This window comes from Doryrhamphus excisus, chromosome 1, assembly GCF_030265055.1.
Source record: "Doryrhamphus excisus isolate RoL2022-K1 chromosome 1, RoL_Dexc_1.0, whole genome shotgun sequence".
In the NCBI taxonomy this organism is placed as follows: Eukaryota; Metazoa; Chordata; class Actinopteri; order Syngnathiformes; family Syngnathidae; genus Doryrhamphus; species Doryrhamphus excisus.
In genome coordinates, this window is record NC_080466.1 from 14,390,730 (window position 1) to 14,417,413 (window position 26,684).

General features: G+C 43.1%; 2 protein-coding genes and 1 long non-coding RNA gene across 11 annotated transcripts in view; 2 read left to right on the forward strand and 1 right to left on the reverse strand.

Annotated features, from left to right (window-relative positions):
• arfip1 (ADP-ribosylation factor interacting protein 1 (arfaptin 1)) overlaps positions 1–2,492 on the forward strand; it is a 10,212-nt gene extending 7,720 nt beyond the window's left edge. For all 5 annotated transcript variants that reach the window (XM_058047095.1, XM_058047233.1, XM_058047160.1 and 2 more), the window contains 5 exons: positions 557–669; positions 782–1,003; positions 1,077–1,234; positions 1,519–1,693; positions 1,786–2,492. In XM_058047095.1, coding sequence (XP_057903078.1) covers positions 557–669; positions 782–1,003; positions 1,077–1,234; positions 1,519–1,693; positions 1,786–1,941 — 824 coding nt within the window. In that variant the 3' untranslated portion in view covers positions 1,942–2,492. The remainder of the gene's footprint in view (positions 1–556; positions 670–781; positions 1,004–1,076; positions 1,235–1,518; positions 1,694–1,785) is intronic.
• Positions 1–5,158, reverse strand: part of LOC131102002 (uncharacterized) — an 11,348-nt gene extending 6,190 nt beyond the window's left edge. For 3 of the 4 annotated variants that reach the window (XR_009119385.1, XR_009119403.1, XR_009119397.1), the window contains exons 1-3: positions 5,118–5,158; positions 4,581–4,622; positions 2,548–2,597 (exon numbers count right to left, since the gene is read on the reverse strand). This is a non-coding gene — a long non-coding RNA (uncharacterized LOC131102002). The remainder of the gene's footprint in view (positions 1–2,547; positions 2,598–4,580; positions 4,623–5,117) is intronic. The other variant, XR_009119391.1, reaches the window with a different exon arrangement.
• Positions 5,159–5,281: 123 nt separating this feature from the next.
• Positions 5,282–25,561, forward strand: fhdc1 (FH2 domain containing 1). 2 transcript variants are annotated; one of them, XM_058046916.1, is made up of 12 exons: positions 5,282–5,454; positions 14,727–15,322; positions 15,451–15,512; positions 16,734–16,836; positions 16,935–17,020; positions 18,219–18,319; positions 19,230–19,300; positions 19,376–19,483; positions 19,687–19,757; positions 20,102–20,219; positions 20,338–20,502; positions 20,567–25,561. In XM_058046916.1, the coding sequence occupies exons 2-12, from the start codon at positions 14,912–14,914 to the stop codon at positions 22,445–22,447; spliced, it is 3,177 nt and encodes a 1,058-aa protein (XP_057902899.1). In that variant the 5' UTR covers positions 5,282–5,454; positions 14,727–14,911; the 3' UTR covers positions 22,448–25,561. The 2 variants fall into 2 exon arrangements, with proteins under 2 accessions (XP_057902899.1, XP_057902977.1); XM_058046994.1 differs by lacking the exon at positions 5,282–5,454 and adding an exon at positions 13,767–13,924.
• Positions 25,562–26,684: the final 1,123 nt, after the last annotated feature.

Genomic DNA, 26,684 nt, shown 5'->3' on the forward strand with positions numbered 1-26,684 from the left:
ACTTTTCTTGGGATTCTCACCCCCTCTTTATTCCCAATCAAGCCTTTCACCTTCTTTCCTGACCTAATGGCTCACCATCCTTTGAGCAAGACTGGGCTTGTTCTAGTTACCTGCTTTGCAATTGCTAATGATGAGCATTTCCCTCCAAGCCTGAACGTTCAAATCAAATCAACTTTATTTGTAGAGCACTTTTCCTGCAAAGACATGCAACACAAAGTGCTTTACAGAATTAAAAACAATTACCACAATTAAAAGGAAAAACAATTACTAAGAAAGCCCCTCCCTCCCATAAAAATAAAAGTTGACAGGAGATGATGCACTTAGTCCCTTATCGCTGTGAGAATGACAGATATTGTGTAATGGGCTTTCTGGCAGTTTTAAGAGGGACGTTTTTTCCCCGTTTCAGGTTCTGGGCTCTGTTTGATTGTGGCTTTTACTATTATTGCTCACGCTACTTGAGCGTCAATCTTGCTTTAAGTAGTCACTAGCGCCCTCCACCTCCCTGAATCTGCCGATAAATCACTCGCCGAGTGAATGATTTGTATTTATCTTCTAGGCGCTCCGAATACGCAGCCAAGCAGCGGAGCGTTGGTCCTGTCGGATGACATCAAGAACCCGGCCATGGAGAAACTGGACCTGGTCAGAAAGTGGAGCATCAACACGTATAAAGTAATAGTCCCTGCGATTAAGTGCTTTGTTCTTCGACTCAAGCCAGTCCAGTTCCTCCAGATCTACTTCCTGTTTCGTTGTGTTGGAACTCATTCAAAGGAACCTCTTTCAGTGCACCAGGCAGATTCTGTCTGAGAGGCTGGGCCGCGGCTCGAAAACCGTAGACCTGGAGCTGGAGACCCAGATCGAAGTCCTCCGGGAGAACAAGAGGAAGTACCAGAACGTGATCAAGCTGGCCCAGACGCTGGCTGCTCAGCTGTCGCAGGTCATGCAGACGCAGAGGCAGCTTGGCGACGCCTTTGCCGACCTCAGTCTCAAGTCACCGGAACTTCACGTAAGCTCGCATATTTAAAACGTGGTTAGTCCTGGTAGGACTCTTGTTTGAAGAGTTTTTAATTTGACTTCAGGAGGAGTTTGGGTACAACGCTGATACTCAAAAGCTTTTGTCCAAAAACGGGGAGACTCTGCTGGGCGCCATCAACTTCTTCATCTCCAGTGTGAACACGCTGGTCGACAAAACCATTGAGGACACCATGATCAACATCAAACAATACGAAATTGCGAGGTAGTGTCGACTAATACTGTCTATACCGTATATTTTTTCAGCATTTCAACCCATTTCTTCATTTTCATAACGCCATCATCAACTGGAACGTCCATGTCCATGTCCACTCAAATTGTCTTCATTTACTACAACAGTTTCTCAGGGCCAGCTTGCATATTTTCATTGGCTGTTTAGCTACAAGCTCGCAGGACAACGTGGAGGTTCTTGTGTTAGAATGTGAGGCAGCAACGATGAAAAAGCCAGCAACGTCAACTCAGAGGTGTTTGTATGTAAACTCATGGCAGGGTGGAATACGACGCGTATCGCACGGACTTGGAGGAGCTCAATCTGGGACCGCGCGACACCACCACCATGCCCAAGATCGAGCAGTCGCAGCAGGTGTTCCAGATCTACCGCGAGAAGTACGAGAGGATGCGAAATGACGTCTCTGTCAAGCTCAAGTTCCTGGAAGAGAACAAGGTCGGCAAAGAAGAACTCGACTGACACCTCTCTCTCTCTCTCCATTCAAGCCCAGCTTATCAGATCCTGACGTTTTGTTCGGTCTCCCACAGGTGAAGGTATTGCACAACCAGCTGATCCTGTTCCACAACGCCATCGCCGCCTACTACTCTGGCAACCAGCAGCAGCTGGAACAAACGCTCCAGCAGTTCCACATCAAGTTGAAAATGCCCGGTGCGGAGCAGCCATCTTGGCTGGAGGAGCACTGAGACCAGCATTTGTCAACCTAGAACTAAAACCCCAGGGACAACCCCTCCCCTGAACGCTCCTGTCGTGATGGCCTTTCAAACGTTGACAATTGTAATTCTTTCCAAGGACGGATTTCTTGGGGAGGGGCACTATAAATTGATATTTTCACTACTACAATCATAGGAAATGCACTTTGATGCTGTTTTGACAAATCCATCGAACGGCAGTTGCTGCAGTAAAAAACAGAAAAAGACAAACTGCCTTTTTGTAACGCAGCATTATGAATGTTGTCGCCCGGCCAGGCGGACAGGTTGGCTCTGGATCCAAATATTTCTCGTTTTTGACTTTCATAACATTCCACACAATTCTCTTCTCAACCTTGACCTACTGTAGCTCTCCTAGTGTTCGATAGGAAAACCGTCATTCCGATTGATGCTCCATTTTTACGTCAAGACACTGAGGAAAGTGAGTTATTTTGAGGAAAATGACCGTCGTTTACGTTTAAGACACCGTCGTGTCTTTGAATTTGTTGGGGGAAAACGTTTGTATAAAAACGAAACAAGTTTTGTAATACATGCAACGTTATCTGAATCCAGGGCTGATCAATTCCATAAGAGTTCACTTACCTTTGTTTGTTCCAAGGCTATCGGTTGGCCTCCTTGACTAAAGCATATCCCTGGAATAACAAAGTACAGTAGATCCCACAATTCATTTGGGTTGCACACCAATTACAAGAAATGCAATTAACAGATGCTCACAAAAATGCCCATTTTTGACAAACCTAATTCATCCAGGGCTACGTCCACAGCACAGCCAAACGCCTCCCTCACTCACGGTGCAACGCGTTTTTATAGCTTCACATGCATAAACCAATTCTAAATGTGGAATGAATGGGATAAATTAACATTTGATTGATCATTAATTTGGTAGCACCGCATGTGCGAGTAAAGGTGTAAATATCAAGTTGGGGTTTCCCCAATAAAATAGTTGTTTTGATCAAAAATAGGTGCATTTGCAGGGTGGCAAATGTCGAATTGTGCACATGCGGGAATCCACTGTACTTCCAATTGTGAGAATACAAAGCTAGCTGCCTTGTTTGGATTACAGCCTTGTTTCTAGGCTAAAATTAGCTATCTTGGCTATGCTTTAACACCGTAATAAACACCAAACAACACTTGTTTCGCTGCTATGAAATTCTCAGATGAAAGGGCGGCGTTTCTTTCCGCGTAAACCTCTGTCCACATACAAGGCTATATTCCAGTCAACTGGCGTAATTTGGCTATTTCGGCCAGCACCCCTAAAACTCACCAACGTGTTTTCGTACTAGTTTATGGGACACGTGGTGATCTGCGAATGCAAAGCTAGCGTCCTTGTTTAATTGCAGCTGCTATGCTAACATTGTGATGCTCTTAGGTTGTAACACAACCATTGTCTCTATCTGTGTAAATCTCAGATTAAGGGTTGATATAATCCAAGGTTGTTTTTTTTAGCCATTTTGTTTTGTTAAACCACTGATTGTTGATGTTCGTACATCTTCTGTGTCCACTTCAAGGTAAATCCCAGTCTGTAAGCATAGCTTAGCACAGAGATAGTAGGAAGAAAAATAGTCCAGAACTCTTAAACCATATGACCACAAGGCGAGATTCCTTGTATAATTGCAGCCACTATGCTACGCTAATCTGGTTATGCTCATTACAAACGGACCAAAATTTCAATTTAGTTTGCTTCTTTTTTCTTTCAAAGCCACAACACAGTTCAGGTTTCATAAAAACGCTCGATTTGAATGATACATGACAAATGGATTAAAAAAAAAAGTATAACGTGAAGTTTCTACAAATAAAAGGCCATTTCATCTCCTGTATATGCAGTCTCTTCCTGAAATATACTGCATACAACTTCTTTGACCCTTTCACTATGTGGCCCTTGCTGGAAAGAGTTTGGACACTAAGTTGTTCTGCCCGTTTGGCCGTGTACAAACAAAGCAAGTGATTCCAGAGAAAATGAAGGACTGATCTGGTTTTTGACTAAATGTGCCTTGACTTCCCAAGCTTCTCTTCCCCTCTGCGCTAAATGAGGATTTTATTGAACCCACCAAATGTACACTTTAAAAAGCCTGATTGGAGTTCTGAAACACTCCAAACTATTATAGTTGGCAAGGTCTTTATTTGTAAAGTTGACATATGACTAATTCAAAAAACATATGACATAATGTATGAAAACCAAAATACATTACCTTGAAAAATATTTTTTGCAAATTTGAGATAGCAGCCTCCTCTGGTTCAAAGTTTTTTTTTTAATGTATATTTTAAAAGCAAGCGCATTGGACACTAGTATTTATAACTAGCATACAAGCTTTGTGTTTGCTAACTTTTACAATTTGAGTGTAAACCTTGTATGGCACTCCAACTTTCTTGAAAAGATGACAATAAATAAATATATAAATATATAAAGTATATATTTGTTATTTGGCTAGTTTACCCCGGAGTCTCGGATCAGTACAGTGTATCTTTGTAATATCACATTTTTTTAAGAATCCAACATTGCAACAAAATGTTGAATTTAAAAAAAAGGCTTCTGAATGTTGTACATGTTTGGGGAAAATAAACTCTTTGAAGATAATTGTGATTGTATTTTTTTAAAAGGAAAAATGAAGACTTACCTCTAACGTGAACACTATTACGTATCCTACACACGAACCATCCTAGGGGGGAAGGAAATGTGTAAATTAGTTATACATACAGATATAATAAACCTACCTTTTTTGGGCTACATTAAATACCAGTAACAAGACGTTAATACGTTTTAATCTTCTAAACGTATTTAATGGGAATTGAATGGTGGATGTATAATATCTAACTAGCCGAATCATGCCTATCTACCAGTGTAATTAGTAACTTATACATTCAGTTATCAATTTAGAAACTCTATCATTTTGAGTAGGTAGCTAATAACTTAATTAACTTAATATCTAGCTAACCATCCTGTCTATAGCCGGCTAGCTAGCGAGCTAGCTAGAATATGTCGGTAGCTACTAGCTAGTAACTCTGGCTAGCTGTTGTCCAGTTATCTAGCTATTTGTTTGTTTGTCGCTAGTAACTCGGGCTAGCTAGCCATTTAGTTGTCTAGCTCACTATCGTGTTGTTCGCAAGTAAGGGGTAACAACCATTATATTTGGATGAATATAATGATGTCGTACTTTACATTGTTTTCCCGCCTACAGTCCCGGCTGAAGCTCACGTGACCTCCAACCGGAACAAGCATTTCACACCTGACTCTCTCTCGCGCTCTCTCTCTCTCCCGCTCTCTCTCTCTCGACTCCCCCCCCCCTCCCCCCTCTCAACTAAGGCTGGGACAGGCACCCAGACTGCGACGGCGCACAGTTCCTCCTCGCCAGAAAAACGTCTCCTCCACACCTCCACCAGCCAGCACCACCAGGATCAGGACCAGCACCGGCACCACACCAGGACCTGCAGCCAATCTTATAACGCGTCGGAGCGGACTACTCGTCCCCACTGAGCCCTCTCCTCCTCCGGGTAAGTGACATTGCGTCACCGAGGGTGATGTGCGGTTCTTAGGAGCCCGTGGAAGTCTGCGGGACTCAGTGGGCTGTCTGTGTGGGGACCCTGGGTGCCCACTAAAGGTCACCGTGAGAGGTTCTGCAATGCAGTGGCACCATCAAAACAGTAGATCAGGTCCATCTCATTTCATTTAATGCTGCATCCATCCATTGATTAGTTGTCACAGGAAGTGGCCTGCAGCTTTAAATAAGTGTATAATAACAGTTGGTGCATTCATAGTTTTCTTGTAGGTTTTAGGCAGGTATTTATACAACATTATGAATCTGTTGCATTGATTGAGAGAAGCTTGTTTTTAAAATCATTTGATTTGTGTGAATATTAAGTGACTAAAAGTGACTACAATTTGTCTAAAAGTATTTAACCTTACTGTCAGATATTTGCTATAGTTATAGTTTACATGTATTTTAAGGACATTGCAATTTATACAAACAGCTAACCAAGTATTTAACAACTAGACAATGATTTATTTCCAATAATTCACATACACTGGATAACTACTAATCAATAACATAACAACTCAACTTCAAACTTAACATGTAATCAACCAGCTAAGCTACCGAAATCAACACCAAGGTGTTAGCATAATTTTAATGTGTGCTACAAACCTGTGCTACTTATGCTACCCTTCACACGTACGCAAACAGCTAACGAGGAGGTGTCAGTAGTACATTGCAAGGAAATGGAAATATTTGTATGAACTTTTCATAGTTTATTTGCTACTCAATCTGTAAACCTGACTTGTAAACAAACGGCTAACGGCTAATTAAGTTAGTAGTAAGGTGTCACCGTATTTTATTGACTAAGATGACAAAACGGCTAATGTACAAAGAAGTTAACGGTAATGTGTCACCGCATTTTATGTAAATGTCAATTTTTCTTTGCTAGTCTGTAACTTTGACGTGTAAACAAACAGTTATCGATCGTCCGATAAATCGGGCATGTTGTCACTTGTCTTTTGAAAAAATTGGAAATTCATGTTTGTTCCCGATCTTTTTTCATATAAATTAATTTTTGTCATCTTTTGTTGTGAACTTTACACTTACAAACATTTTTTACTCAAGGAGTCGATGGGTGTTATTTTTTCGGAAATAAAGTATAACTTTTTTGTGCGCTTAGCTAGCTGTATTCATTTGTCCGATAATAATTCATTCATTTATTTGCGTACTTTTATCTAAGTTGCATAATTTCAAACTGTTATCACAAACAAAATAGGCATAGTTGATACGTCGAAATCAGGGGGCTAGCTTCTCGTGTAACCTTTGTTTAAGTCGATATATCAACATTAGGGCTTGTTTTATTGTCGTCCAATGTTACTGTTGGTGAACAAATACTTACCAAAAATGTTTTCTATATTATTTTTGTGGCTAGCTTTTTACGCCCGTGCCTGTTTGGGTCTTCAGAAGCCGCCCTCCCATTGGCTTTTGTACGCTATTATGCCTGCTGAGATGAGTTAGAGGCCAATCCATTCAAGTGTGGGGAACAATACCGTGGAAGGAAAAAAAAAGCACTTCTCCGTAGGTCGGGTCACGCGGGGGAGGGGGCGGTAGGCGGAGGTTGGAGTGAGCCCGGTTGCTGTGGAGGCTGAGAGTAACAAGGAAAACTCAATCCTCTGACGTCATCCGACGGTGTACGATACCGGGGGTGGGGGATCTTGATTTATGTGTGGGATCAGTGTCGGGGGGCTGAATAGTGGCTGCCAACTCGGGTCCACCGGAGTGTACTTTATAGCCTGGAAATCAGTCTTATGAATACAGTTTTGACCGGCGGTGGCGGACAAACGGCTCAAAATGAAAAAGTAACAAAGGAGGCGGGTGGCTTACAGACCACCCACCCCCCACCCCCCCGTTTTACCACCCGAAAACTCTCAGCGGTAGATAAAGACCAGTCTTGGTGCTGGCCAAAAAATGGCTTAAACATTTGTCCCGGGTGACATCAATGAGTGACTATCATGGAGGTTGGGATCTTAATAGCTAAGCAAGGTTAAACTGTAAATACGCTTCCACTTTTTCTTCTGCGAGAACAGAAAAACAACACATTTGATGAGATTTTATCGGGTCATGTAATTGGTCGTCGGTTGGGTTGTGTGCATTGTGACGCAAAAACTACTTTACCGATTTCCGACAAAGCTGGTGGTGGCGTGCGAGGTTGGCCAAATAATCAATTTCTTCATTCAGTGTCTGTGCTCTTTTACACACAACAATGACCCGGAAGGAAAGGTTAAAAATGGCGACTTTTCATTGTAGGGGCGTGGTCTAAAAAGGAAGTACGCATTTCACGGGTATTATTTATTGCAACCATCCACAATCATGAGTCTTGTTATGACTTATTTTCCCTTTATAAGTTTACCATTATATTAGATAATACGGAAGTAAAGGTGACTATAGGGGTGTTATATCATGTCTACAGGGCTCTAGTCATCTTCATTCATTCATTTTCTACCGCTTTTTCCTCACAAGGGTCACGGGGGTGCTGGAGCCTATCCCAGCTGTCTTCTTCAGGCGAGAGGCGGGGTCCACCCTGGACTGGTGGCCAGCCAATCACAGGGCACATATAGACAAACAACCATTCACACTCACATTCATACCTATGGACAATTTGGAGTGGCTAATTAACCTAGCATGTTTTTGGAATGTGGGAGGAAACCGGAGTACCCGGAGAAAACCCACGCATGCACGGGGAGAACATGCAAACTCCACGCAGAGATGGCCGAGGGTGGAATTGAACCCTGGTCTCCTAGCAGTGAGGTCTGCGCGCTAACCACTCGACCCACCGTGCAGCCCCTTGTTATGACTTATTTTCCCTTTATAAGTTTACCATTACATTGGATAATAGGGATGTAAAGGTGACTATAGGGGTGTTATATCATGTCTACAGGGCTCTAGTCATCTGAAAAAACATATTTTGCTAGCTAACCACGAGGCCTCTATGCGCTAAACGCTATAATTACAGCATTTAGGGTACATGGTTTTATATCAGACTGCAGTTTTATTTGTAATGACACAATACCCATCATAAAAGAGTCCAGGTTTCTTTGTGGATTAGACAGGAAGTGGCACACAAAGTATGAGTGTAGTACATCTTGGTGATGTACTGCTTAATGGCGTGTCATTGTTCAGTTGCGTGTCCATGTCAGTGTCTTTGTACCCTGGGGCAAACACAGCGCCATACAAACATGTTTGCATTCACTTTGCCGTTCCTGGATCACGTCTCCGTGGCGACCTGCGCACCAGCGCACCTGCCCCGCACGAGCACCTTTGACTATAATCACACTTGCATGTTTTTCTTATCGCTGTGCAAGCTAGCCTGGATATTTGCCTGAAGCCGACTTGGGCTCACATTGCCGGAGTGACAATCGGGAGTCCGCGAGCAAAGGAAGCGCAGATCGAGCGACTCACCGCGGGCCCAAAACATCACCCGATCTGGCGTCGCCACAAAAGAACAAACGTGAGAAGAGTCGGAGCTCGGGTTTGATCCTTGGTCCGGGATACGGTGTCCCGTCGCAGGTTGTCTTTAGTTGTAGGTCCACATTGCCGGTGTAAAACTCCATCTTGGTGGAAGAGATGTGCTCCATAAAATACGTGGCGTTTCACCCGCCTTACCGTGTAGCGGCGGCGGGACAGAGTCAGTGTTTTGCAAGCCTCGATAATAAAAGAAAACAAAACATATCAGACATAGAAAACCTGTTTACCACCTTCTAAATATGCAGTTTACCATTATTGGAGCCCTCTGGACATGAACTAGCACCCCTACAGTCATCGTTACACTCCTGCTATCTGATATAATGAACATAATAAATGAAAACAAAACATATAAGACATAGAAGACCTGTTTACCACCTTCTAAATATGCAGTTTAACATTATTGGAGCCCTCTGGACATGACGTAGCAACCCTACAGTCACTTTTACACTCTTACTATCTGATATAATGAACATAATAAAAGAAAACAAAACATATAAGACATAGAAAACTTGTTTACCACCTTCTAAATATGCTGTTTACCATTATTGGAGCCCTCTGGACATGAACTAGCACCCCTACAGTCATCGTTACACTCCTGCTATCTGATATAATAATCATAATAAAAGAAAACAAAACCTGTTTACCACCTTCTAAATATGCTGTTTACCATTATTGGAGCCCTCTGGACATGACGTAGCAACCCTACAGTCACTTTTACACTCTTACTATCTGATATAATGAACATAATAAAAGAAAACAAAACATATAAGACGTAGAAAACCTCTTTACCACCTTCTAAATATGCTGTTGCAGCCCTCCAGGACGGGGGAGGAGTTGTGTGTTTATGTACACAGGTACGCGGCAGGGAATTGCAAGCTCGTTATGAAATCCCATCAGGAATACCTCCATGGTTGAACATTGAGTGCAGAACACAGGCCGCAGTTTTATTGGAACATGGCTTGAGAAATGCTCGCGCTACTTTTATGATATGATTTATTAGGAATTCGATATATTAGGAATTGGTGAATAAAAGAGAGTTCTACTTATGTGCAGGGATGCAAGGATGGAGCCACCTTCTATTTATATCACGTACGCGGATTGTGGGCCAGCAAGCCTCATCGGGGAACCACATTTAGGTGAATTTAACTGCTTTAAGATCCCTGGAAACCAGAATAAGCCAGGACTTTGTTACCGTTATTTCTTTACGTTCATGAATAACAAACAAAAAACAGACTGTGTACATATATTTATACTGTATTCTGTATATTTCGTATTTTCATTTTTTAATAGATGTGTCTGCACCTACTTCACCAAAAACAAATTCCTGGTCATACCTGGCAATAAAACCATTTATGATTCTGATTCTGGTGTACTTACCAGATTACAATTGAGTGCATCCCATAATCAGTTCCCAGTTCCACATGTCCAAAAGGAGTAGGAAGAAGCAAAGCTTATTAAATCCTACCCCTCCATCTGGTACTTTTACAATCAGTAACTGTTACATTTGTTCACTTCCTGCTTTCCATAATACAGTTTAAGTTTTGTTTTGTTTTTTTTAATAATGCACCTCGTACCGAAGTACCGATGTACTTCGATATATAATGCTTTACAGCATTGTCGCTATCATGGAATAGTGTTTAGAAGACATTATGCAAACAAGACATGACTTACTCTCTTCTGTGACAACTTAGTCTTCGTTCTTCTTGTCTTAGCGTCTTTTTTCAAAATGCGTTCATTGCGTACTTTCAAGCCAAATGTCCAATCCCAATCCAATCCACTTTATTTATATAGCGCATTTTATAAACAGAGTTTCCAAAGTGCTGCACAGACTAGTAAAATAAACCAATTAAAATAAAAAATAAAAAAACAAAATAAAATAATAAAATAATAATAAAAAATAAAATAAGCAATTAAAGTAAAATAAATAAAACCAATTAAAATAAAAGAAAGAACTAAAAGACACAGGACCATACGATTCACTCCGAGTTAAAAGCCAGAGATTAAAGTGGGTTTTAAGACGAGTCTTAAAGCTTCCTCTTTTAGGGAAAAATAAATTTACAGTATGACTGGGATACTGTTAACATCCAGCAGCAACACAACATTTTAGCATGGCTGCTATTTTGATGAAAAGGCTGAGCTGTGGGAGATAGATCGTCATGGCAAAGGTAATATTGCAACTTTTTGTCATAAATGTACACCTTTCAACTGCAAATGTCAGATTATGATTTTTTTTCAATGTGGTCCTAATACTTTGTCATAATGCCAAAATTATTGAATAAGAATATTGAAATATTTGGGGGGAAAAACAAAACCAACAACAATATTGGGTACTACATCAGTGCTGGTCAGTGATGTTTCAGATTTAACCTGGCTAACCAAGCTAACTGGCTAACCAAGCTAACTCGGCCGATGTCGCGGGAGCTAATGTAGTAAGACCAAAGCTGGACTTGGTGCGCCCAAAGGAGTCATGGGGGGGGGCTTCACGCTTGTCCAGCTCGGCAGATAGAAACCCCACAAGTTCTCTGCTGTAATCTCTTAATCCAGGATTTCTCAAATAATACTGGTCCTTGTTCTTGATGGTTCATTTGGCTGTTACGTAAGCGCCGATTACGGCGCTGGGGGTCACAACTAGGCAGCAAAGTGTCGCTGTCATCATTCCCTGCGCCGTGAGGTGAAGGTGGTCGGCGAGCTCAAAAACAAAAAGTTCCGGCGGCCCACCCGCTGGGAGCTATGGGGGGAAAAAATGCTCCCGGCTAACGAGCATTGCCATGGAAACAAAGACGGCGGATTGTCCCGGTCCTCTTATGAGCACACCTCTTTGGCCCTGCGGCGTCACTGAAAGACCTCGGCTCTGCGGGGGGCAGCTGGCCCTCAGGAAATTGGAAGTTAGCGACAGGGGATTATCAGGGTGCTGAGCCGGGAACCTTGACCTTCCTGTGGGACACGCTTGTGATGGAGGTCGTGTTGGTTTTGGGCCTCTTGTGTGGAACGCCGCCACGATCCGTTGGCACGCCGGTATGTCCGCTTTAGGACGACATGGGCGTGGTTCTACTTGTTGTTCCTGTCCCTTTAAGAAACAGGTTGGTTGTTTCTTTCAGCTTTTTCTCTGATTACGGGGTCGCCGCATGCTGATTTTTTGACTTGAGCCATTTTTATTCCGGATGCCCTTCCTGACTCTCGAGACCAGAACCCATCTCAATAGACGACGTCGCATCATGAACAAAAATATCACGAGAAATAGCGATCAATTATTCAGGATTATTTTTCGATTTCAGGGTCAAATTCTAACAACAAAAATGTCTCAATTTTGCCAGATGATTATTATGAATTTATTATTATTATTTATTATTATTTAATTATTTATCTCGAACAATCGTGACTATAAATAATTATTAATGAAAAATGAATTCATTTATTATTAATTATAATGTCAAAAAAATTAATACAGAAAAATGTACAGATAAATATTTTTTAGCAATAATTAATAGCCATAAAGTTATTAATTAATAGTTGTCATCTACTAATTTATTTATTTATAATTAATTATAAGGTTAAACAAATTAATACAGAAAACATTTTTTACAAAAAAATGAAAAACTCTTTCACAAGAATAAAGTCAAAATGTTAAGAGAAAAAATTAGTATTCTAACGAGAAACATTTTTTGAAGCATATAATTGAAATCAAAGAAAAAATATGTAAAAAATGAAAATTGTCACAGATAAATATTTTTTTAGCAATAATTAATAGTCATAAAGTTATTAATTAATAGTTGTCATCTACTAATTTATTTATTTACAATTAATTATAAGGTTAAACAATTAAATCGAAGAAAAAATATGTAATTTTATGAGAAACAAATACAACAAAATGAAAAAAAAAATTGGGGGGGGGGGGGCAAAGTGCTTTCAACAATGGAACAATGTAGAAGATGATTCCAAACAATATGTCAGAGACCTTCAAGACCTTCCACCTGGAACGGCATGTTTGGGGGGGTTGGGGGTGTGATGTTGTTCAGGTGACCGTTGCTGCTTCATCCATTTCATCCATCAGTGACTGGTGTCACCGGGGTGGGTGGGGTCCTCCAGCAGCAGGTTTCCGACACAAAGACGGATGGAGGGTGGGCGGCGGTCCGGTGGACCCTCACAAAAAGAGTCCACATTCATGGAGGAAGGTGGGACTGTGGGAGCTTCCTCGCCCTGGGGCCACATCTGGTGTTGGGTTACTGACAGGTGAAGAACCTCTGCAGATATCACATGGATTGATTCCTCATTAATCATCAGTTGGGGTGAAGATCCCACCACACGGTGGGGTCTTCATTTTTTCTGTTCTCACATGGTCGTGCATTAGACATGAGCGTCAGGAACGCCGCTCTGCCGGCGGCGGCAACATGAGGCCATCGATGACCCGCTCTTAATTAATTAGTGAAGGTCGGCAGGTGTCGGATGACGCTGACAAGATGTGACATTCAAGGTCGTATAAGAAGAAGTAGAAATCAGCAGAAACGGCTTATGTAATATTTGACGTTAATAACTTAATACGTCTTTGAGGACCAACCGCCCCCCCCCCCCTCAAAACATACTTTAATCCGCTTGTCTGGCCAACATTGCTAGCGGCCGCTGATTGAGGCTTCCCAGCCTCTGTTTGGCCACCAAGTATCATGTGACCCACGGTGGCGGTGAATGATGGGAGTGTCGGGTGGGTTCTGACAGCTTCTTGTTTTTCCACGCTTCCTGGTTTTGCGGGGGATTTCCCTTTTGCAGGTCTTCCCAAAACAGGTCCAGCATGTCTGGTTTATGATTAGGTCATTCCCAGATCCAAAATCCCAGATGTTCCATTATACACCATAGATGATTGAAACCCATTATGGTTTAAGGTCTACGTTGTCAGCAGGATTCAGACCTGCGTGGGGAAACCCCACTACTCAGGTCACAGATATGCTGGAGCCTATCCCAGCCGTCTTCAGGTGAGAGCCAGGGTACACCCTGGACTGGGCTAGCTGGTTTACGGTCGATTAATCGGTTGGTTGTCCGATGTTGTCCAGTGCTCCTTGTGGTCCAAAAGGTTTTGAACCTGCATGGGGAGACCCCAATGGAATTCAAGTCCAATGCCTTAACCACTCCGCCAAAGCAACTGATATTGGCATCTGAGACCAGCAAGCTAGCATGCGTTCAGTCTCAAGCTAGCATACGTTCTGTCTCAAGCTAGCATGCGCTCAGTTTCAAGCTAGCATGCGCTCAGTTTCAAGCTAGCATGACTTCAGTCTCAAGTTAGCATGCCTTCAGTCTCAAGCTAGCATGCCTTCAGTCTCAAGCTAGCATGCGTTCTGTCTCAAGCTAGCATACGCTCAGTCTCAAGCTAGCATGCCTTCAGTCTCAAGCTAGCATGCGTTCTGTCTCAAGCTAGTATGCCTTCAGTCTTAAGATAGCATGCATTCAGTCTCAAGCTAGCATGCGTTCTGTCTCAAGCTAGCATGCGTTCAGTCTCAAGCTAGCACGAGTTCTGTCTCAAGCTAGCATACGCTCAGTCTCAAGCTAGCATGTCTGAACATTTGACATGCCATGACTGACTTCAAAGGACTCCAAAACCAGAAAAAACAGGATTTGGCCCGTCCCTCGTTGAGAGACCCCCTTCTTGATGGGGGCACCCTTTCGTCTTTGATCCGTCGCCCCCCCCTAATTTCCTCGAAGGTTTTATGATTGTCCATGACAACACACATGACTTGCTCCTCATAATCCCGCCCTTCCTTCTTTCTGTCACCTCTGCAGCCCCATGGCCGCCACCGCTGCCGCCACGCCCCCTCCACCCTCCCCCTGCAGGAGGTAACCCCCAACGGCTGGATGAGATGGACAACAGAAGTGAAGAGCGCCGCGCCGCGGCGTTCTGATGCTGCTGGCGGTGAAGTGATGCGTGCGGTGTGAAAGTTGACGTCAGCAGACGCACGCTCGCCGCCATGCTGGTGACGAGCGGCCCGTCCTTAGCCAACGACAGCGGCAGCTCCGATCCGTCCTCCGCTTCAGGACGCTTACCTTCCCTCGGCGATGTTCCCCCTGCGCCCCCTTTGCCGCCGCCGCCCCCACCTCCGGCCGCTCCCCCGCCGCCACCTGCGGCCAGCGGCAGGAAGAAGCGGCGCGTGCGAAGCTTCTTCTGGAAGCCCATCCCGGAGGAGAAGGTTCGAGAGAAGCCCAACATTTGGACCATGGCGGTGCGGCAGCAGCAGTATCAGATCGACGTCCGGTCTGTGGAGGAGCTGTTTGGGCAGCAGGAGGAGGGCGGGGCCGGGAGGCGGGGGACCACGACGACGGCAGGGATGGCGAGCCATGTCTCCCGATCGAGATCTTTCAAAGAGAGCGGCAAAGACGAGGTGAGTCTTGACACAGCTTTTCTTTCAGACATGTAGCGAAGCCTGCTTTTATTTTGAAATAACAGCATCCCCTGTTCACTCACTACCCCACCAAAGAACTACTTCCTGCGTTGTCTCACATGTTTCAGATCAGCATCCTGGACTCCAAGAGGGGCATGAATGTGGGGATTTTCCTCAAGCAGTTCAAAAGGTAAGTCCTCCACCCCTTCCAGACCATGTGACACCCTCATGGGGAGGGGTCTCTCATGTTATTGATGAGTTTTGCTGTCAAAACGCGTCCTAAAAGTCACATTAGACTTATTATTATTATTAGCAACAGTGCTTGAAACTTTGTAGCAGATTGGGGTCTAAATTTTAATGAGCTTACCGGAGTTTTGTAAATTAATCATGAATTAGATTAGGAAATCAGACTTTGTGTTTACATAAGTGGTCTGGACAAGTTTGGAACCCGGACCTGTGTCTGCTACTAGTAAAACACTAATTTGGATTGAAGCCGTCTACAGTAATCCCTCCTTTTTCACAGTTCATTGGTTCCAGACCCGACTGTGAAACGGGACTTTCTGGAATAGGATTCCTTCTTTATAAATTATTAGAGCCCTCTAGACATGAACTAACATCCCTACAGTCACATTTACACTCCTGCTATATGATATAATGAACATAATGAAAGAAAATAAAATATATAAGACATAGAAAACCTGTTTACCACCTTCTGAATATGCAGTTTACCATTATTAGAGCCCTCTTGACATGACATAGCACCCCTACAGTCACCGTTACACTCCTGCTATCTGATATAATGAACATGATAAAACAAAACAAAACATATAAGACATAGAAAACCTGTTTACCACCTTCTAAATATACTGTTTGCCATTATTGGAGCCCTCTGGACATGAAGTAGCACCCCTTCAGTCACTTTTACACTCTTACTATCTGATATAATAAATATAATAAATGAAAATAAAACATATAAGACACAGAAAAACTGTTTACCACCTTCTAAATATACTGTTTACCATTATTAGAGCCCTCTAGACATGAACTAGCACCCCTACATTCACCTTTACACGCCTACTGTTTGATATAGTAAACATAAAAGAAAACAAAACATATAAGACATAGAAAACCTGTTTACCACCTTCTAAATATGCTGTTTACCATCATTGGAGCCCTCTGGACATGAACTAGCACCCCCACAGTCACCTTTACACTCTTACTATCTGATGTAATGAACATAATAAAAGAAAACAAAACATATAAGACAGAAAACCTGTTTACCACTTTCTAAATATGCTGTTTACCATTATTGGAGCCCTCTGGACATGACCTAGCACCCCTACAGTCAAATTTACACTCCTGCTATCTGATATAATAAACATAATGTGCCCTTCTCCGCCCCCATCGGCAGGTCCAACCATTCCATTGTTGAAGATGTACGGCGAGGAGACGGGAAGCTTTACGGCGCCGAGCTGCTCAAAGACCTGCTCAAGCTGCTGCCCGACGCAGACGAGGTGCCCGCCCGTGCACGCCTGCCCGTGCACACGCCCACTCACGTGCACGCCCGCCCACGTACACGCCACCCGTCTAAGAAAGAGATCCTGTCTTTCAGATGAAGAAGCTGCGGGCGTTTAAAGGCGACCCGGACAAGCTGACCCTGGTGGACTCCTTCATGTACCTCCTCATCCAGGTGCCACGGTGAGTCCCACCATCGGGGGCCACGCTCCTCTCCTCAGGCTGGATAGTAGCATTTCTTTGGGGGGGAGGGGCTATCATATTCATCATAGAGTCCTGGCCACGCCTTCATGTGGATGATATGCAAATACAGGAACAGGAAAAATGAGACTGAATGTCATTGAAAAAACAAACAAATGGAAATAATACATATAATTTGTATTATTAATCTGTTTAATTAAATACATTAAATGCCCAATCGGAATAAAGTGCTAATGCGATGGGAATAAAGTCCTGACATGATGGGAATAAAGTCCTAATATGATGGGAATAAAGTCCTAATACGATGGGAATAAAGTCCTGATATGATGGGAATAAAGTCCTGATGTGATGGGATTAAAGTCCGAATATGATGGGAATAAAGTCCTAATATGATGGGAATAATGTCCTAATATGATGGGAATAAAGTCCTAATATGATGGGAATAAAGTCCTAATATGATGGGAATAAAGTCCTAATATAGTGAGAATAAAGTCCTGATATAATGGGAATAAAGTCCTAATATGATGGGAGTAAAGTACTAATATAGTGAGAATAAAGTCCTGATATAATGGGAATAAAGTCCTAATATAGTCAGAATAAAGTCCTAAAATGATGGGAATAAAGTTCTAATATAGTGAGAATAGAGTCCTGATATAATGGGAATAAAGTCCTAATATAGTGAGAATAAAGTCCTAATATGATGGGAATAAAGTCCTAATAATATTATGGGAATAAAGTCCTAATATGAGGGGAATAAAGTCCTAATATGATGGGAATAAAGTCCTAATATAGTGAGAATAAAGTCCTAATATAGTGAGAATAAAGTCCTGATATAGTCAGAATAAAGTCCTAAAATGATGGGAATAAAGTCCTAATATAGTGAGAATAGAGTCCTGATATAATGGGAATAAAGTCCTAATATAGTGAGAATAAAGTCCTAATATGATGGGAATAAAGTCCTAATAATATTATGGGAATAAAGTCCTAATATTATGGGAATAAAGTCCTAATATGAGGGGAATAAAGTCCTAATATGATGGGAATAAAGTCCTAATATGATGGGAATAAAGTCCTAATATGATGGGAATAAAGTCCTAATATGATGGGAATAAAGTTGTAATATGATGGGAATAAAGTCATGGAGGTTGTGATCATCTCTGGTCTGTGGTCTCTGGTGCAGGTTGGAGGTTCGCATGGAGGCCATGGTCCTAAGCGAGGAGTTCGTGCCCTCCTGCGCCGTGATGAGTCATGAGATCCATGTCGTGCGTGTCGCCACTCAAGGTAAGGAGTGACGCACGGCCTCACGTGGGTTCCGACCTAGATATTTGATCCGGAATATGTCACCTGAGACAAAGAAGGGAGGCGGGGAAAGGGGATATTTGGTCTAGGGCATTCTAGGCCATGTCCATTCTATAAAACAAACATTTAGCAAGAAAAGTACAAAACTATATTAATAATTGCAAATTGCAATTTTCAATTTTGTCTTTATTCTTGTGTTTATTCTTATTCTAAATAAGTGATCTTTTTTTCCTTTTTTGCTGAAGCGCCAAAGTTGGGGATCCGCTGGTAATCAAAACAAAGCAACTTATGAAGAATATATATTGCACATTTTATTTTAAAAACATTTGATTATTGACAAAAATTGGGGTTTTAAAAAATTGTTTTGTTTTTTTAACCACAAATTAGCAAAAGTGTATATTTCTTTTAATAGAAAAAAATGTATAAAATTTTTTTCAACCAAAAATTATTTTTTTTTTGCAAATTTGTAGCCCCGTTCTGTATTTAATATGACACATAGCAACTGACATAAAATATGAATAAAAACATAAAATATTTCCAAAAATCTGTGAATATAAATTTTTGTCTTAATTTGTGAAAAAAATGTGATCTACATTTTTTATAGAAAATATTGTGAATTAATTAAAAAATTAAATTTTAGTCTTGTAAAATGACAATTTTATTTATGTATCTATTTTTGTCCTTTTTGTTGTTTTAAAAAAAATCATTTTTAGAATGGGCCAAGGGCCACGTTACAGCACTTGGGCCCCACTTCAGGCCTCACTTTGGACCCCCCTGAAGTAGCATGACGGTAACGCCGAGGGGAACGCGTCCCGTTGTCGATCAGTCTTGTTTCCACTGAGGATGTCTGGTGTGGATGGACCAGGTTTATGTTTATGTATCCATCCCACAGAGCTGATGAGCTGCGAGGAGCTTCACGCCATCTTGCATCTGGTGCTGCAGGCGGGGAACATCATGAATGCGGTACGAAGCAGACAAACTCACCTCCGGGTGGGAACGCCGTCCGCACATCTGAACTCTGAAAACGTGTTTTTGCAGGGAGGATACGCAGGCAACGCCGTGGGCTTCAAGCTGTCGTCTCTCCTCTCATTGGCCGACACCAAAGCCAACAAGCCTGGGATGAACCTGCTGCACTTTGTCGCCATGGTATGAAACTACTTTGACATGTTCCAATCCCAATCAAATCAGGATCCCTCTACTGTCTGATGAGCAAAACATATAAATAGTACACTACAGTAGGAAGCGGCCATAAACAGGACACAACTGTGGTGCGTTCAAGGACCAGGACCAAGCTGTTTGCTCTGAATGGAAAATCCACACAAACAAATCCAACATGTTTTCTCTCTTAGGAGGCCAAGAAAAAGGACGAGAAGCTGTTGAAGTTTCCGGAAAAACTTGTGGACGTCCAGAGTGCCGCCAGGTACTGTCGCGTTTTTTTTGTATGTCCACGATACAAGGTTCTATGCCGACCATGTTGATTTTTGTCAAAAATGTTTTCTTCAATTTTGCCACATTCATGAGGGTTACTGTCATTTAACAGTAATTGTACGTCCACTGATGATGATGATTATTGTTATTTTAGGCCACTCTTGACAATGACCCATATGCAGGTTCTATGCGGACCATGTTCGTTTTTGTCAAAAATGTTTTCTTCAATTTTGCCACATTTATGAGGGTTACTGTAATGTAATGTCCAGTGATTAAAAGCCGAGATCCTGCTCGCCCATGTGATCCCTGTCCATGATGTCATGTTTTGACTTGTAGGATCTCTGCAGAGAACATCGAGGTGGAGTTCTCATCCTTATATGTTCGCATCAAAACCCTGGAGGAGAAGGTCCAAGGTGACCCGGACTTGCTGCTGCAGTGGGAACCCTTCCTGCGGGTGAGTCAGCACTTATGTACGCTTATGTAAGAAAGCCACTGAGCCGATAGACGGTGAGGTCTTTGAACGCAGCATCACGGCCCCTAGAAGTCTCTGTCTGGGATGTTTTTGCGGTCAGAGTTCGGCTGAGGCGCTCCAGGACCTGAAGCGCCGGCGCCTGGACCTGCGCAAAGAAGGGAACGCCCTCATTGATTTCTTTTGCGAAGACAAGGACACGTTCAAGCTGGACGAATGCTTCCGCATCTTCCAAGACTTCTGCATCAAGTTCAAGAAGGCCGTCAAGGTCGGTCCTGGAAGGTTTTGAAAGTATGGCATTGGTTTTTTTTTCATCATCTTTTTTCGTGCAGGACAACGCAGACCGCGAGCAAAAAGAAACGGCGAGGCAGCGTCGCCTCAAGGAGTTGGAGGAGAAACGATTTGCGTGGTCGGGCGAAGATCACAAAGGAATATTCGCTCGGAGCAGCAGCGAGAACGACGTGGAAACGCTCACCAAGGAAGGCCTCATGGACTTCTTCCAGCAGAGGTCCAAGAGTCCGCACAGTCCGCTGGGACGATCCTGCAGCGCTCGGCGCCATCGCCACACCCTGACCTCCATAGCGGACCGTGAACTCCAAGGATACCTGGAGCTGTTCGGAGGCTCTGAGGACTATTCCAAATGTAACAGTCTACCTCGGTCTGGCCGCGCCCTCCAACGAAAGACGACCCCTTGGATCGTAACCCGGGGCGACGACCGCGAATTGACTTCTCCTCATGCAAACACGGAACCTCTCAGTCCTCTTGCTAGGTTTTCTTCTTCCTGGCACTACACCGACGAGGACCGATGCAACAACAATAGTTCCGCATGTGTGTCGGAGGGCGGCTTTCTGCCTCGTTCATTAAGCGACCGTCACTACCCGGCGGTTAGCGGCCGCATGAACGTTAGCGTGGAGAAACATACCTTAGTTTCAGGTCCTCAAGGTTTCACCCTTCCCAGTCCAAACAATAACAGCAAAGACTTTGTGGACCAGGAAGGTGTTGAGGGCACAGACCTGGAAAAGGTCCAGCGTCCGCTCTCCGGCGGTCTGGACCTGGATAAATATCCATTTGGCGTAGAAGGGGTGGAACCACAAATGGACCACGACCACGAAGACAATAGCACGGTTTCATCAACCACCTGTGGCACTCCGCTGCCATTGGACACCCCGTTGTCCAATAAGAAGCCGGTGTTTAATGTCCTGGACTCCACGGAAGCCGACTGCTCCGTTGCACTCGATTCCTCTGAGGCCGAAAGCTCATCGCTCTCAAAAGAAGGACTTCGTATCAGGACGGGTGACTGCAGCGAAGACCACAAATCCACGGCCAGTGGTCAGCTTCCTGTGCCGAGATCTGTGGACGCCGCCTCGGCAACGGCGCCCGAGTGGGAATTGGAGAGCCGTGACTCCGCAGTAGCAAAGCATGCTGGGGTAGAAGACCCACAGGGAGGCAGTAAAACCTCAAAACCGATGCGTACAAACAGCCAGGGCAGGAAGTGCGGCGGCGGCCCCGGCGGAGGTGGCGTACGAACCTTAACCAGCAGCGAGAGCCAGGGTTTGCGGAAAGTGGTGCCCATTACCAGGCTAACCAGGACAGGAAGTCGAAAGCAAGCAGACGGCGAGCAAAGCACGCCTCCAAGAGGACGGAGCGAGAGGACCTCCAGACCTCCTCGACACTCCAGTCTGCCTCCTGATCAGTCCAAGTCCCAGAAGGTGTGCGTTTCCAGATGTCCCTGCGATCCGGTCCACAGGAAGCCGAGCGCCAAACCCCTCAGGAACATCCAGAAACCTGCACCCGAGGAGAAGATGTGCCGCTCCACCATGAGGGCCCTGGCGCAGGCTCAAGTCCGCAGCGCCGCTTCCTCGGAAAACGGCAGCTCTCAGGCGCTAGCCTCCAAGACTTCACCCAATGTCCCGAGCTTCGCACGGAACACTGTAGCATCGTCTTCCCGGACCAAGAAAGACCCTGACGCCCCGTCCGCGTCCTCTCACGTTCCCTCCCTTTTCAAACGGCAGCCGTCTGTCCGGCAGACCAGATCGGGACAGACGGTTCAGAACAGCCAGGAGCGACCCGGCGGGGTGACCCTGCGGAGAGTCCAAAGCGTCAGGGCGGATAGTCGAAGTGCCTGCCGCAGCCAGACTCCGCCTCCCGCACGAGAGGACGTTAAAAAGAACTTGGTGACACCCAGCAAGACTGCAAAGCCCAGCTGGAAGTAGCATAAAACCCACAAGAACTTAGTCTAAGAACCTGGTCTACAACGGACGTTAGTTATCTCTGGTCTTCAGAGGACCGTCCGGTTGACGCCAGGACTGGGAATTCCGTGTCTCTGTGTTCCGTGAAGCTATGCGATGTCAAACTCAATCACGTAATCCACCAATTTGGGATTAGCGTCCGATCCTTTTTGGCTGCTTAGTCGTCCAACGGGAGGATTTCCACTGCAGGAACTCAAAACCGGACTTAGGGGGGCCGACGTTTTGGGATGTTTAAATGACGTTGGCCTTTCGGATCCTGAAAACATAAACGTAACATAGAACACAACCGATATTGTTTCCGTAGTTAGTATTGGTAGTTTCCGAAGGTGGCCGAACCATTTCATATTTCATTTCTTACGCTAATACGAAACATGGCCACTGAGTTGGTGACGATTACGATTGACGGCGCTGAAAAACAAGACTGATAACGGTTGTTTGCGAAAATGGACTTTCGGTATGAAGCGCCATACGTTTTAGTCATCAACCGATAAGACGGTTGTCGTAGCGCTTATGGTTATCGTACCGACGATCGTGATCGTAGCGTTTATCGTGATCGTAGCGGTTCTCGTTATCGTACCGACGATCGTGATAACAAGCTAAAGCTAGTTGTGAGTATTACGATGTTTGCCAGGATTTTGATGCCTGACGGTTAAGACGGTTGTCGTAGCGCTTATCGTTATCGTAGCGTTTATTGTTATCGTTGCGCTTATCGTTATCGTAGCGTTTATCGTGATCGTAGCGCTTATCATGATCTTAGCACTCATCGTTATCGTAGCGCTTATCGTGATCGTACCGACGATCATGATAACAAGCTAAAGCTAGTTGTGAGTATTACGATGTATTGCCACGATTTTGATGCCCGACGAGTTCCTGCGGAAGAAATCCGCCCGCGTTGTCGTGTACATGCTAGCTATTGTAACGTATCCCGACAATATCGCGCTGCGATTAGACGCACGTGCTTCGTGTCTCCGTTGGCCTTTTTTTTACCGTTTGCTTCTGCATGATGACGACACTGCTGTAGATTCTCAGTGATATCAACTACAATAACGCGTCATGCTAGGGGTGTCCAAAGTACGGCCCCGTTTTGGAGCGAGAACACAAAGCTAAGGTCTAGCTGGTCTGGAGACCAGCTACCAGCATGACCAGCATATGTTGTGTTGTCGTTCTGGTATGCTGGTACGCTGGTCAGACCAGACGTTAACAACCACCACGAATACTGGTCTACTGGTCTACTGGTGTATGGTCATGCCGGTTGCGGGTCTAGCCTGGTTTTTCCAGCGGCGTCAGCTCGTTGACGGCTATTTTTCTGTGGAAAAAGTTCAGACACCCCATCGTTATGCAAAACTGCGGTATTCATTTGTGCCTCGTGTATTAGCTTGTAAATGTTTTATTGGGAACGCCTCCATGCTGTCATGGAGAAGACGCGCGTGTCGGCACAACGCCCATGCTAGTGACAAATAGCATGGAAGATAAATAATCGACATTTCTCTTTCATTTTGGGGACATTTTCACTGTGAATGTAGCGCCTCATTTATTTATCCCATGCAGGACCTGGCAGGACGAGGCGATTGTTACTGTATGCAGCTTTAAACTCAACACTATCAAGCATTTACACTGGACACAAAATTAGGTACGCTTAATGAGCTTTTTCGTCTTTTGGAAAAGCGATTTTATTGTTGCGGTCAACGATGATGATGATGATGATAATTGTGATAATTGTGTGTGCGTTTGTCCTGTTGTTGTGTTATTGTTGTAGCAGGAGTATTAGGGCCCCGATGAAAACAATATAAAATATATATACTACATATATATCATAGTAATATCACAAGAAACAATTCTTAAAAAGAAGCCAAGAAATGTCTTCAAAGAAAAAGCTTTGGTTGATGTTACGGCTTTATTCTCAAAAAATGAAAACCTTTGTCTTGTAACATTATGATTATGATGACTTTATGATCATAAAATTTGACTTTTTAGACTTTACCTCATGATATTATTATATTATTCCTGCAAAATTCTAAGTCCTTATCTTTCCCCATAAAGATCAAACATGTTTGTGATGGTACAATAACCTTATTCTTTCTTTATTTGTGATTTTATTCTTCAAATATTCATATTTACACTTTATTCTGGTAATATTACAACATTTTCCTTATTATATTAATGGTGCGTTTCAGTATGTTACAGTAATTATTTTTTGTATCATGTTGTTTCATGTCATATTAATACATTTTCTTCTAAGTTATGACTCTATTCCCATGATATTATGACTTTTTTTATATACAAATTAAATTTCTTTCAATTATGAATTCATTCCCATTATACCAACTTTTTTTCTTGTGATATTACCAACGTATTTTCTCTCAATGATCAATTATCAATTATTAAATTATGACTCTATTCCCATGATATTATGACTTTTTATATACAAATTAAATTTCTTTTAATTATTCCCATTATACCAACTTTTTTTCTTGTGATATTAGAAATATATTTTCTCTCAATTATCAATTTTTTCAACTTTTTTTGTTATAATATTCTTGTAAAGGTACTGCGATACTGCCATGATATTTGTAATTCCTTCCCATAATCCTTTGCGTCTTTTGCGGCCCTGATCCTCCTTGCTGCTAAGTTTTTCTTGTCAGGTCAGCTCGAAGTGTTTGTTTGCGTGTCTCTGCCTTTCGAATCGTTCCCACCGGCGACTGCCTCTCTTTGAAGTGCATCGTGCCATCGTCACCGTGGCAACGACGCGGCAAACAGCCTGTTGCCTTAAAGCATCATTATCACCGTCACCGTCCATCCTTCAGGTTTTTTACAAACATCTCAGTCACTTTGTTGTACATAATGGAAAGACATAGTATTTTTATGACTATTAAAGCTTTATATGGCAGCACGACCGTGTGTGTGTGTGTGTGTGTGTGTGTGTGTGTGTTTCTGCCATGTAAATCCAGCTGTTGGACAATGTATGTGGATGTGGCAGTGGTGTCATTAGGCTTATATTGGGGGTCTTCAGCACCCCCTAAAATGTTCTTAAGCCCCCTAAATATTTTTTTTTTTTTATTGATTTTCAAAATTTTTTTTTTTTTTTTTACAAGAAAAAATCTCTGACAAATTTTATATAATAGGGCAAAAGCAGGCTAATAAGCAAGCCAATAAGCAGGCTAATACTTGGCCTATTTTAGGGGGTCTTCAGCACCCCCTAAAATGTTCTTAAGCCCCCTTAAATAATTTTGGGGATTTTTTATTGATTTTTAAAAAATGTTTATTGTTTTTTTTTTACAAAAAAAATCTCTGACAAATTGTATATAATAGGGCAAAAGCAGGCTAATACTCATTTTAGGGGGGTTTCAGCACCCCCTAAAATGTTCTTAAGCCCCTCTAAATAATTCCTAAATAATCTGATATTTTTTATTGATTTTTTATTTTTTTACAAAAAAAATCTCTGACAAATTTTATATAATAGGGCAAAAGCAGGCTAATACTCGCCTACTACTGCTAGTAGTCGTAGTAATCAGAAGAAGAATAATGATGATAGTAATAATAATAGGCTAATTAATAATATAATAATGATTATTATATCATTGATTTCATTGATGATTGATATAATGATTTCTTGCAAACATCTGCACCCTCATGACCACGTTGCACATTCCACACTTGTCCACAGGTCAGGTTGAACTACTGGTTTGAACCTTAAAGTCACGTGGTAACAGAAACCGGCCCAAAGTATCCATCCACTGTTTTGCGTTGGCCAGAAGTGGCCAGCAGATGGCGCCCGTTGCTCCTATAGCGGCCTCCAAACTCACTTTCACTGGGGGCCACTGGAGGTCGAGTCTGGGTGAAGCTGGGCCGCATCAAGTCCTGGGAGTAGGGTGGGAATCTTTTGGGAATACCCCACGGTACCGTATGCAACACGTGGCTCACCATAAGAATAATATTAGGATAGGAAATCACAATATTTGTGACAAATAAAGAAATAATGTCATAGTTTGAAATTCAGCTGGGACAGGCTCCTGCTTACCCAGGCAGTCTTTCAAATGGGGGGAAAGGGGGGGGGTCACTGGATATATGTCATACACCCATACATCATGTCGTATACAGTACATGACCAGCGGTCATCTGAGTAGTTATTGGTCATGTTGTTGGCCATTGTCATTGGTCGTGTCATTGGTCACATCATAGGGCATACAGTATGAGTGGTAAT

Bases quoted from the DNA above. Each gene is read 5' to 3' on its own strand.
- fhdc1 (XM_058046916.1), top strand. From the start codon at position 14,912: ATGCTGGTGACGAGCGGCCCGTCCTTAGCCAACGACAGCGGCAGCTCC. The intron at 15,323-15,450 runs GTGAGTCTTGAC...CACATGTTTCAG, and splicing joins AAGAGAGCGGCAAAGACGAG to ATCAGCATCCTGGACTCCAA. The intron at 20,503-20,566 runs GTCGGTCCTGGA...TTTTTCGTGCAG, and splicing joins AGTTCAAGAAGGCCGTCAAG to GACAACGCAGACCGCGAGCA.